This window comes from Microchirus variegatus (assembly GCF_963457635.1).
Source record: "Microchirus variegatus genome assembly, chromosome: 3".
NCBI classification, from domain to species: Eukaryota; Metazoa; Chordata; class Actinopteri; order Pleuronectiformes; family Soleidae; genus Microchirus; species Microchirus variegatus.
Window position 1 is genome coordinate 28,111,462 of NC_139804.1, and position 13,322 is coordinate 28,124,783.

Genomic DNA, 13,322 nt, shown 5'->3' on the forward strand with positions numbered 1-13,322 from the left:
GATTATTATAATATAGAGATAAGATATATGTATTCTGGCTTATAACCTTTATTCATTTCTGTCTGTTAACCTTTTACTATGTGATTTTGGCTGCTATTTTAGTCGGCTAATAATACAATGAAATTATCAAATGTTTACCGCAAGTGCCATTTATTTTAGTTTCAGTTTCTGTTCATGATGGGCATGATACAGCACTTTATTAAAATGATATAGACTGTGTTTCATTTCTGTGAAAGCAAAACCATTTATGAACTTGTAGATAACTCTATCTCTCTTTTGTTTAATACCAAACTGAATGCAATATTATGTTTCGATTACTGTATCACAAACTAATGCCACTCTTATACCTTTACACCGAGTTTTGTACTTTTTACTGTACTCTTGCAAAAAAAATAAAAAGTATATTTTGTACCATAAATGTCACTTTTATAAGTAATTTCTTACTTTAGTTAGTTTTATTTCAATCAAGTTCCAGTACACACAGACAAATCACAAAATCCTTCAGGGCAGAATATTTAATGATTCCATGCTGCCTTCATGAATGCTCGTAAATTACGCTACTTCTGTCTGTACCCCGGACGTTTTATTGTTGTTTTATGGGAAAAAAAAACAACAACATAATCATGACGAGCGTCGATACCATTATTCACAGTTTAACTTCTACGTCGAGATCAACAACTCTGACAGAAACAGTTGTTTCACAGAGATGTTTGCGAATCTCATGCTGTGTGCTCGTAAAATTAGGCTACTTTCTGTCTGTTTACCCTTGTTGTTTGTGTAAAAAGTAAACCGCGACCTGTAAAACGTCCATCAACTGTCATTCACCCGTTCATCGATTTAAATGAGTTTCAATAATAAATCCTTTTGGCATTTTTAACCTTCACAAACCTATGGCGCAGGCAGTATTTCCGATAGTGATTGTGAAACATCTGACAGTACGTGAAGGCAGCAGCAGCTCAGATAATTGTCCCAGCGGGAGCTGCAGCAGCATCATTAGAGTCAGTGCAGGTGGAGACATGGTGCTGTTGTACTGTTGGGGGGACAGTTCCAGTGGACAGTTCGGTCCACAGCGAGCTCTCAGCCCGGAGACCTGGACTCTTCCCTGGGACATAAGTGACATCTGCAGCGGGGAACAACACACTCTGTTCCTCAGCAGCGACGGCTCCCTTTACTCATGTGGACACAACGCTCATGGACAACTTGGACGAAAACAACCTGGACGAAAGAAATGTAAAGATGGAGACAAGCCAGGTAATATTAATAATGTTAATAAGTTGCGTTACATTTTTATTTCAAATGTTTTCTTACTTTTTGTGTTTTCCTTTAATTCTGTGAACATGTATTTGTAAAATTGCACGGATTTAAACACTTTTCTGGCCGTGAAAATGGCACAAAGCCTATTTTATAAATACTGCCAGTGTCTGTTGACATTAAATAGAGAATTATCTTGATTCAAACAAACCCCCACAACAATTCAAATTTTATCAAGACAGTTTCATGGAAAAACAGACTATTACATATTTACTACAGGTAAGTGCAGCATAAATAAGCTGATATGATGATATAATGAGTTTAGTTGTACCTCTCACTGACGTGACTGTCACTGGACTAAGTTTCAGTTTAATTTCACTTTAGTCCAGAAAACGAAACCTAAAGTGAAGCCCGTGAATTTCTGTGTTGCGTTCAAAGGCAATCTGTGAATTTGGGATTCCAGCAACATAGTTCCATTCAGTGTCAGGATACATTGTTCTGGTTATGTAAACGTGTACTGTTTCATGGTGGTACTAGTTTTAGAAGTAGTGACGTGTTTTTATCATAATTTCGTTTTTTAGTTTTTTTTTCATAATTATGACTTTTTATCTCATAATCTCAATTTTTTAATCTCATAATTATGACTTTTTATCTCATAACATCAACTTTTTAATCTCATAATTTCGACTTTTATGTCTTTTTATCTTATAATTATGACTTTTTAGCTCATAATTTCGACTTTGGCGATATTTTTATTATCAGGGCTAGGTTTTACCTCTTCTTTTCTAGCGGAAATGGGTTGATATGAAAAATAAGAAATTAGAAGCCCCAGGTGTTTGGAGTTCAATTGTGATGTACAAGTACCTCATTATTGTTCAGATTTGTACATTGTAAATTAAAATCGAAGTAGTAATGGGAAAGGCAGTTCATTTGACTGTACTGAATCACTAGAATCAGGTTCATTAAAATAATTAGTTCAAAAGATTTGTTCAACGAATCGTTCAGTGCTTCGAAGGAGCCCTGTTACGTCACTCACGTCCTCCCTGAGTCACCTCCCCAGTCTCACAGTTCAGACTCCACCTCCCTCCCTGCCCGCACGCAGTTCCACTCCTGGCCACCGCGCTCGCTGCTGAGCTCAACTGAACTAAGAAAGGAACCAATCAGATCATGAAGTGATCCCAGTCAGTTCGATCAGTTCTTTCAAAATAATCGTTCGTGACCGACACAACACTAAATCGAATTAACAGCAGTTGATAAGTTTTCCATCAAAATAGTGATCTCTACTCTCTCTAGCATGTTTGTCCCTGTGTGTCGTCCTGTGTCAGGTCCAGTGGAGGGGCTGGGTACAGTGGTGATGATGGCGTGTGGTCAGGACCACTGTCTGGTTCTGTGTTCCTCTGGAAACGTGTTCTGTTGGGGGGCGGCAGAAAATGGACAACTGGGGCTTCCGCCGACTTCACAGCGGGACATTTTCAGACCAAGGCAAGAGAGTTCTCCTGGAACACATGGTCACGTGAACTCACAGAAAGCTGTTTTTGTGTTTTAACTGTGTCATCCATTTGCAGTCAGGTGCCCATACCACTGCCGGTACCAGTGATTCAAGTTGCCTGTGGAAACGCTTACTCTATGGTATTGACCAAAGGTAAGAGACTGGACACGCTTTTTATTTTCATGTCTCTTTTGTGTGCTTTTAACTTTTTGATCCCGATACAATAAATGTATAGATTTATTTTATGTCAAGGAGGCAACAGCAGCATTGTGCAAGTAAAGCGAGACGGCTGCAAACACAAAGAAGTGCGCTTGAAAAGCTTCTCGTTTAGAAATTTGACATCAAAAACTCTCCTTGCACCCAGCTGCAAAATACATTTTTTGGAAAATTACATGAGCTTAATTTAATTGTTTTTTTTCCACCTTCCAGGAGGAGATGTTCTCGCTTGGGGTTTGAACAGTCACGGTCAGCTGGGTTTGGGGAAGGAGGTGTCAGTGCAGCACAAACCCGTCTTGGTGTGCGCTCTGACTGGCGTTGCAGTGACCCAGATTGCAGCCGGAGGGAGCCACTCTCTGTTCCTCACACTCTCGGGCTTGGTGTACTGCTGTGGAGCTAATAATTCTGGCCAGCTGGGCCTCAACAGGCTGGATGAGAAGGGTACAAATATTGTTTTAGACTTTTCATTCCAACAGGACAAAACTAAAAAACTAAACTAAAAAAAAAACACGAGAAGTAAAGATGATAAACTCTCAACCCTGCTATAATAAATGATTTGCCAAAGAAGGATATTATCAGAATAATTCAACACACGACAAACACTTTTCTGCTGTTGTTATTCTTTTCAGAAGAAATCTGAATGTTTTGTTTTGCTGCAAGACTGCCAAATTGGCACTACAATAGTAGCATAGCTGGGAATATAAACCTGCTGATTATGTGTTTTATCTAAGCCACTGCTTTTAAAAACTCTATAAGCTGGAAATAAGCATTCTGTCCTTTTTTTTTTACCCCACTATCAGGCAGGTTTAACATCTGTGTGGTGCCTGCTCTCAGACCTCTGAGCATCTCCTTCATGAGCTGTGGAGAGTCCCACTCTGCTGTGTTAACAAAGGTACAAATTTGGACAAAATATTTGAACTTCACCTACTGTTGGATTGTCACACACTCCTTCTTATACAGTATTGTCTATTGCTGGGATTTCTAGGACGGTGAAGTTTTCACTTTTGGAGAAGGAAGCCACGGTCAGCTCGGTCACAACTCGTCTGCTAACGAAGTGAAACCCAGGATGGTCGATGGCTTGGATGGACCTGCTTCACAGATTTCATGTGGCCGGTAAAATTTATCTGTAAAAAAAAACTTATTGATAAGTTAACTTGGTGTTTGGTGCTTTTATAGTGACACATTTTTTTTAATGATTCTTCTGATTATGTCCCAGGAATCACACTCTGGTTATGGGCTCCTCTGGACAGCTGTGGGCATTTGGCAATGGAGTTAAAGGTCAGATTGGGACTGGACGACCAGAGGACAGTCTGAGTCCAACTCTGGTTCAACTTCCATGGACTGTGGACAGTGCAGCAGCTATACCCAATGGTATATATGCATGTGCAGTTACCCCTCTGAACTTAAAAGTATATAAACGGATGCATTTAGCAGGTAAACAGGGATTAATACACATAAATGAGGGTTGTGTTCAAGGCACTTGTTGTTTGACACTCACGACTGTGTTGTTAAAATGGTTGCCTAGGAACCATGGTCCCTTTAATTGCCAGGGACTGAGGTGACATGGCGTCACGTGGCTTTATTTAGGGCACGTCGCTGTTTAGGTGAAGAGAAATGAATGACTGACGCAGAGCTGCAGCAATCGATTAACCTGTCGATTATTGTCTCGATAAAGCATTTGGTCCAAAATGTCGACCAGTGTTTGTCAAACCTGGAAATGACGATGTTCTTGAATGTCTTGTTTTGTCCACAAACCAAAATGATTCAGTTTTAATGATTCTTTGTTATGTGGAGCAAAGAAACAAAGAAAATATTCACATTTAAGAAGCTGAAACAATCAGAAATCTTGTTTTAATCATGAAAAAAAAGCTGCAAACCGATTAATCGATTATCAATAGTTGACAATTTATTCAGTAATCGATAAATAATCTATTAATTGTTTCAGCTCTAGACTTGCCATTGTTTACTACAATTTACCACATAGATAAACACTCAAGCTCCGTCCCACGTTTGTTCATGTTTTGTGTAACCATGTGACTTATTTAAAATGTCTAATTTTGATTTTGCTTGTTTGAGCAGAATTGAAAATATCAGCTGGGTGGAATACAAACTTCACTTATGTTTCACCGGCACAGGTAATGTGCAAAACATTATTAAAACAAACAAAAAAACAATAACATTATGTTAAACGTTTTTTTTGTGTCAAAAGTAGATCAAATTAATTTTTGTTGTGTTCAGTGATCGGTTGCTTAAAAGTTATGTCTCCTTTTGTTAAGGGTCCGGATCATGGATCACAGATAACAGGACGACTGGATGAGGAGAAACTGCAAAGATGGCTGTCGAGCCATGGCAATGACGAGGAAATAAAGTAAATGTGTTTATTTATAACCATTAAATATTGGACTCTCGTGTGAAAGAATATTTTGGGGCTCTTCTAAATCCTTTGCTCTCTATTTGCAGCAGAGAAATCACTTCAATGTTTATGACAAGTTCAAGTCTCGTGGCAAGTTTCACCAAAGCCGAGTAAGTGTGTATTTATTATTATATGTTTTTCGTCTTTCTGCAGAACGTACTCAGTCATAGTTTGGTATTGTCACTGACCTCTTTGTCTCGATGCTTTGGTCGTGTTATCAGCGCGTCAACAGAAGCAGGTGCCCTGACTGTGGACCTTGAGGCTGCCAGCAAAGCTTTTGACCAGATGTGGGAAAAACCGTGGATCGGATTATCAGTTAAGAAAATCCAGCCAAATCTTATTTGACTCGACTGTTTTTCATATTTCCATCTAATGTCTAGATTATCTCTTTATGTCTGATGTTCCCGTACAATAAAACGTTAAATATAACATGCGTTTCCCTCAAAACACAAAGACGAACAAGGCAATCGAAGAGAACCAGTCACTCCATTCACGCAACATGCCTCTGGCGCCCTCTGCTGGTCATATTGACAAGTGCAAGTGTGGAAGCACAAACAAACAGACAAACAGACACACAGAGCCGCCAAAAACAATACTTCACTCGCACTCTGTGGGTGAAGCAACTATGGTTTCTCCCTCAACAGAAAGTATGACCGCTAGCTTTCGTATTGTAAATTATAATCTGATTAACATGTATACATAATCGGATTAATATCAAAACAATTCTGACATAATAATTTGCCTTTGGCTTTAGACATAAATCATCAATTGTAGTTGTTGCAGTACCATAGTTATGCTGTTATCTCATTTGCATATGACATTTGAATGTAATGACGAGCCCTCACACATTTATTTACATATTTGTATGTATGCAAATTATATTTGTATATATTACCTGTGACATAAAGTCCAATGGGGTTCTGACTGAAATCCTCTGCAAAGGTTTAAAGCTCAAAGACAGAAGCTACTGGAGCAAAATCACAGAGGTTACCATAGGAATGAACACGCTTCAGATTTGCATACGGCGTCAGCTTTGATTTGTATTTTTAACAACATCATCTCATACATCGTCGTTTTTTTCCCCCACACAGGTGGACCCTGAGTTGTTGATAGGTTTGCTTATCAACTCGACATATGCCCTCAAGTCTCCCGAGGTCCTGCTGATCCTGCTGACATGTCCCCTACTCCGAGAGGAATCCTGTGTCCTCAGAAGGGTGTTGCCTTTGTCCTTCGTTATTGCAAGTCTGAATGAGAAACATCAGGAGACGCTAAGTAAGCTACAGCTACAGACTTTATCTATGCCCACTCCTGCTTTATTCTCTTTCCAAACATTGTTTCATTCAATCTCGATTTAACTTGGTTTCCTAAATAAGGTTTATGACCGTTCCTCAAACCACATTTGAAATTGAAATCAGATTTCACATAATGTAAAAAAAAAAAGAAAAATAAGCTATTCATCTATGAAACAGACTGTGAATGTTGTTCTGCAGGAGGCTGGTGGTCTTCACTGACTCCCTCCATGCTGGAGAAACACATCATGGTCTTTAAAAATGCCCTGTCCTTCGTGTTGAAGAACGGTTTGACGGAAACTCACAAGGGACAAGTCAAAGACCTGCACAAGGTCCTGAGACTACTTTTCAAGGTCAGCATATAGTGTCTTCATTTCAGTCATCAGCGGCTTCAATGGGAGATCTGGTTTACATTTGAAAATTAGCATCAACAATGTTTGAAATGTATTATTTTCTATCTGGTTAAGGGGAAAACACAAGACTGACTGTAAAATATTAATTGCTAAACTTAAAGTGAAAGTGGTGTCTTAAAACTGCATGTTTGATCATCATTAAAAAAAAAAAAAAGTATACTTTACCAAATGCAAAACACTCCATTCCTGGTTTACTGTTTTCTATACACTACCGTTCAAAAGTTTGGGGTCACCTATGTATACAGTTTTGTTTGCTTTTATTGCACTTTTATTCACCAGAAGAGTTGCAAAATGAATAGAAAATATAGTCAAGACATTGACAACTTTCATCAAAGAACCAGCAAAACTGTTTTCAGCTGTGCTAACATCATTGCACAAGGGTTTTCACGGGTTTTCTAATCATGCAATAGCCTTCTAACGTGATTAGCAAACACAATGTACCATTAGAACACTGGAGAGATGGTTGCTGGAAATGGGCCTCTATACACCTATGTACATATTCCATTAAAAACCAGACGTTTGCAGCTAGAATAGTCGTTTACCTCATTAACAATGTATAGAGTGTATTTCTGATTCATTTCATGTTATATTCTTCAAAAATAAGGACATTTTTAAGTGACCCCAAACTTTTGAACGGTAGTGTAAGTTAATCCTTTATTTACAGGCCAACAAAGCTGGAAAGTCATACAAAGTCCCACTGAGCACATTTTATGTCAAGGAACTTTGGATTATATCGGGCCTACAACCTGATGTCATTAATTGGTGGCACTTTTCCAAAGTGGAGGTAAAATCATTGAGTTCAATGGAACACTTTATGCATGTTTCCTCAGATTCTGCACATCTGTGTTTGAACTGCTTACTGATCCCTCATAAATTACTTTCTTGAAGGATGACATTAACACACCGCCCATTTTCTGCCGTTACCCGTTCTTGTTTCCTCTGGAGTGCAAGGTGGCCATCTTTGACATCTGTTCATTGAGGGTACAGTACAATTTATAAACACAGTATATTTAATACTAATACTTCAGTCTACCAAATGTATGTTGCAATTATTATTATTGGAGCATTATTTATTTATTGCTGTGATTCATGTCTTTTATTCTACTGTAACTTTAATATAAACTCTTAAAGATGCCTTGGCCTGTACTGTGCTTTTGTGATTACAGGAACTTGGCCGTTGCATTCTAGAATGGGGTTTTTTCGGGAACAATGAAAAGGTGGTTGATGTAAACGCTCCCCCAGCCCCCGTCTTCCTGCTGTCGCTGAGACGAAGTCACCTCGTTGAGGACACCTTCAGACAACTGAGTGCCGCTGACCACAACGCCTTCAGAAAAGAACTTAGGGTAAACACGCTATCAAGGCTTTGCCATTTCTGAAGACGCATGTAAATCTGGCATCACTTCAATGTAGTCAAAGGACGTTCAGGCAACACGGCTGAGTACATTCACAAAGGTGTGGGACTCTCGTGAAAGTCAAGTTTTAATGTAAGAATGTGGCCAAAAACGGTTACTACATTCAAATTCAAAATACCGAGCTCTTTAAGTTTCGTTTTCTCTTAGTGTTTATTATTGCAGTAACCAGAGGATGTGTGAAAGTTGAGATTTGAGATATTAGTTTACTTTGGCTGTCTGTATCATTAATGTCATATTTTTAATAGGTGTGAAAAAAAAAAAAAAAAGTGTCTTTGTAAATCCAAGGCCCAGTAAAAAAGAGTTTCTTATCAAAAATGTAAAAGTGATTTCAGTGTGTTTTAGTATGATGTAAGGGCCACATTGAGAAAAAAAAAATCCAGAGACTTTGAGAATAAAGTCTTAATTTACGAGAGTAAAGTCTTAAATTTACAAGAAAAAAGTCGCAATATTCTAACCTGTTGTTTTTGTATCTTAGAATAAGTTTCACAAACAAGGAGATACTTAATCTTTTGGCTCATCAGCATCACATTGTCATAAATATCAGAACTTTAAAAAGAATATGCAAGACAATACATATTTTCCACAGAAAGAACCGAGCGGACTTGGAGGTATTTCCTGCTTTTGTGGAGGGGGAAACATCTCATAAATGTACTGCTTTATTATTGTAGTTTTAGTGCCGTTTAAAAATATAACACATTTCAGTCAGAACGAGACGAGAGCACAAAAACGACTACAGACTCCAAAAACAAGCACACACACACACACACACACACACACACAAACACACACACACACACACACACACACACCAGTCAGTGGCAGTAACCAAATGTTTAAAATGCTAAAAACAGGGCAATAAAATAAATGTCCTCCCTAGGTGCAGTTTGTGGATAACAGACACGTGATGGACGTCAACAAAAGGGACCTTTTCCTTTTTGTGTTTAAGGATCTTCTGGCTCCCGAGTCTGAAATGTTTATGGAAAACGACAACAAGTCTCTGTTCTGGTTCCCTCCCAGGGTAAGATCAGTTGTGGTCAAACAGAAATTCATCATTCACCTTGAACTCTTGTACACCTTGAGTATTTTCTCCAACGCTGTCAGAACTGTTTTTTTATTTTCTTATACAATTCAGTTCAAAACTGTATTTTCTTCACAGCCCAAAGTGGAGGAGAGTAACTATTTCCTGTTTGGCGTTCTCTGCGGCATGGCTCTGTACAACCACATCATTGTCCACCTGCGCTTCCCTCTGGTTCTGTTCAAGAAGCTGGTCAGGGTCAAACCCTCAGTGGACGACATGAAGGAGTTTGACCCTGTTTTATCAGAGTATGTTTTAAAAAAAAATATATATATATATATATACAATGCATAACTTCACAGATTTTCCTCATACGCTGTATATAAAAATGGATGTAGTCTTCCAGTGTCCTCGCTGAAGCCAAACCAGAATTTGAACTATGTAGAACAGCCACTAGGGGGCTTTGGAAAAACCACCCTACTTCTCACGTGAAAAACATAATTTGTCTTCAGTAGAACGTGATGTGAATTTTTTTGATATTTTTTGGTCATTTGTTGAGAAAAAGACATGCTAAATTAAATATGAGTGGACGCCAGTGTGACTGACAGCTGGTATCGTCCAATAAGAGCCTGGTCACAGGTGACGTCTCTGCACGTCTGGTTGCAAAATCTCAACATGGCATTGGCCAAATCACGATCCTAGAGGCCTCAGAACGGGAGTTCAGATTGCCACATGATTTTTTTCCTTTTCCTTAAAGCAAAATGTATCTATAAAAACTATAAAATTTCAAATATTTTAGCAATAATAGGTTCAAAATAAAGGTTAACACCATCATGTTCTCTGTTTCCTCTCTGTCCTCAGCTCTTGGCGGTGCATGTTGGACTACGCTCCTGATAAAGTCGACGAAATGGACGCTATTTTTACCGTAGGTTCACTAAATCACAGTTAGACACACAGTATATTCATGTATTATTCCAGTGAAAATATATAAAAAAAAACTAAAAACTTTGATACAGGTGTCCTGGGGCGGAGAGACAGTCGAGCTTGATCCAAATGAACCTGGAAAACCGGTCACAGCGACAAACAGGTGTGTTTGTACAACACAATGGATATTCTGCTTCGTAACTTTAAATATGGAGATTTTTTTTTCTGTGCTTTTCCTCCCCACAGTCTCTTAAAATCTTGCTGATTTCTGAATTCTGTCTCGAGAATTAATTGGTTTTAGTTAAGTTTAGATATTTCAACATTCACAATTTTTTTAATTTTATTTACATAAAACATTTACATTTTTCCTCTCGTCACATATTTGAAAAGGAGTAGGCAGAAGTTATAACTTATATGCTCCTACCTCATTCCTATTACACACACAATGACAGTTTATTAATCTGATGACCCTTAAAATATAAACCTGGTGAAATCCAACCCTGTATCCTATGGGTGTTGGGTGAAGTGCTAAAAAAAATATATTTAGTAATACCAAAATAAATAAATAAACAAAATAATGAATACATGAGCTGCCTCATTAGCATATTACAAAAAATACAGAAATAAAAGATGGAAATTAATAAACTAACAGAGAAATTATTTTTTTTACTATTTTTTTTGTAAATTTTCATCCTCCAAAAGGATCCAAGCATTTTTTGCATAATCTAACAAAGTAAAAAACAGACCATTAGAACATGGTAGCAATTCTCCAGGCAGTGTGAGAACATGGCTGAAGATGTTTCCTTCTCCCTGTTCATAGGAAAGAATACGTCGCTTCTTTTGTCGACTACACCTTCAACAAATCAGTGGAGGGCGTGTTTGAGGCGTTCAGGAGAGGATTTTTCAAAGTGTGTGACATGGACGTGGTGGACATGTTTCAGCCGGAGGAGTTGCAGGAAGTGATTGTGGGCCAGGACATCTACGACTGGCCGGTGTTCAAGCAGGTCTGTTTAAACCATGAGGTTGTTTTCACTGTCACCAACCAAGTGACACGGGAGTTTAAAATCTCTATGTCGTTATTGCAAACTTATTTAACAAACTGTAACTCCAAATCATCACCAAAATAACCAAAATAAAATGATTTCTTCCTTACCTATAACCTACATCCTCAGGAATTTTCATCCTTATAATTTTGAGTTATACCGGTCAAAAACAGACAAACATAACATGAACCTCCCAGGAGGAGAGAATAACTGGAAAATAAGGATTATTTTGCTCACTTAATGGTTTACTTATTGTGCATTTCTAGATTGTGTTATAAGTAGCGATGTCAAAGTTCACGTTAATCGATGCGATCAATACTTAATACTTAACGCGATAAAATCATTTAACGCAAGTTTGTTTACTTCTGGTGTGCGCTGACCTCTGACATAAAAGCCGGGAATTATCTGCACTAAACAGTCATTTGCCTGCAGTCAGACTGAGAGATAGTAGCTGAAGATGGAGAGAGGTTAGGGATTGTTAGGCGGCAGGTTTCATTTTAAGAGGCTACGCTATGGAACCACCTATGAAACAAAAGTTACCTGGGTGTCACAGCACAATGACTGGAAGTTGCCATCCTTTGCCTTGACTGTCAAAAATTCAGACGCGCGACTAATTGCCGAGACCAGCGCAGAGGAATTCCTCCACTTCGCAAAGTGGAAAGTAAGTGGCTAACTAACCACTCTAGGCACTGATAGTGTCCTTAATATGCTGGCAGCTGCCTGGCGACTTCCATTTGGACACTTACCCTGCGTGAATGATTGTTCTAAACTAAACTTTTAATAGCGCTTAATCTAGAACAACACTAGATTTCAAAATGTGAGATTAATTTGTTTGCTTTTTTAAATCTATCGACAGCCCTAGCTTCGCATCTTCATTATTAAGCAGCATGAAGTGATGGTCAGGTGTTTGCTTTTCATTTCCTAACAGAACACAATATATGAAGGAGAGTACCATGCCGAGCATCCAACGATCATCACCTTCTGGGAGGTGTTTGACAAACTGACAGAAGAGGAAAAGAAAAAATTCTTCTGTAAGTATTGACATCATTTTCATGTGACACACTGACCAATTTAGTTTAAATAACGTAAAGTATCCTTCTAATAATAATATAATTGATTTGCTATTGACTCACTATAATCTCTTTACTGCTCATGTGCACAGTGTTCGTCACAGGCTGTGCCCGCGTACCCTACGTCGGTATGAAAAGCATCGGGATGAAAGTCGCCGTCTTGCCCAACGCCTATGAAATCCATTTGCCAGAATCCCTCACCTGCCATTACCTGTTGTTACTGCCAAACTACCAGAGATACCCCGTCGAGAGGACGATGCACACGAAGCTTCTTGAGGCTATAAATGACAAGAATGGCCTTTCAAAGAAAGAGTATCCTAGACCCCAATGAAACAGTAAACTCTTAGTCTGTTATTTTAAGGCCTAATCGCGTTTCCACCGGCTCTACTCGCCTCGCACGGTTAAGTTGTATTTCCACTAGCATAGTACCTGGTACTAGAGCTGAAACAATTGTTCGACTCTTAATCGATTACTAAATGAATCGTTTAACTATTTTGATCATCGGTTTGAAGCTTTTCTTCATTATTAAAACAAGAACTTTTAGCTTCTTAAATGTGAATATTGTCTTAGATTTCTTTGCTCCACATAACAAAGACATCATTAAAGCTGAATCATTTTGGTTTGTGGACAAAACAAGACATTCGAGAACATCGTCATTTCCAGGTTTGACAAACACTGATCAAAGTTTTTTAAACATTTTCTGATATTTTATGGACCGAACGATTAATCGGGAAAATAATCAACAGATTAATCGATTAAGAAAGTAATCGTTAGTTGCCCAGAGTGC

The 13,322-nt window shown here is 38.4% G+C and overlaps 1 protein-coding gene across 1 annotated transcript; it reads left to right on the forward strand.

Moving 5' to 3' along the window:
- Nucleotides 1-1,016: 1,016 nt before the first annotated feature.
- On the forward strand, nt 1,017-12,986 carry LOC310924937 (putative E3 ubiquitin-protein ligase HERC6; the record flags this gene model as incomplete). Its single annotated transcript, XM_083886803.1, has 23 exons — nt 1,017-1,251; nt 2,577-2,733; nt 2,817-2,893; nt 3,170-3,397; nt 3,757-3,848; nt 3,942-4,069; nt 4,173-4,327; nt 5,036-5,091; nt 5,233-5,324; nt 5,417-5,479; nt 5,591-5,684; nt 6,461-6,641; nt 6,860-7,011; nt 7,736-7,855; nt 7,960-8,052; nt 8,238-8,414; nt 9,361-9,501; nt 9,640-9,806; nt 10,360-10,423; nt 10,515-10,585; nt 11,243-11,426; nt 12,394-12,496; nt 12,628-12,986. The coding sequence occupies 23 exons, from the start codon at nt 1,017-1,019 to the stop codon at nt 12,864-12,866; spliced, it is 3,069 nt and encodes a 1,022-aa protein (XP_083742929.1). The 3' UTR covers nt 12,867-12,986.
- Nucleotides 12,987-13,322: the final 336 nt, after the last annotated feature.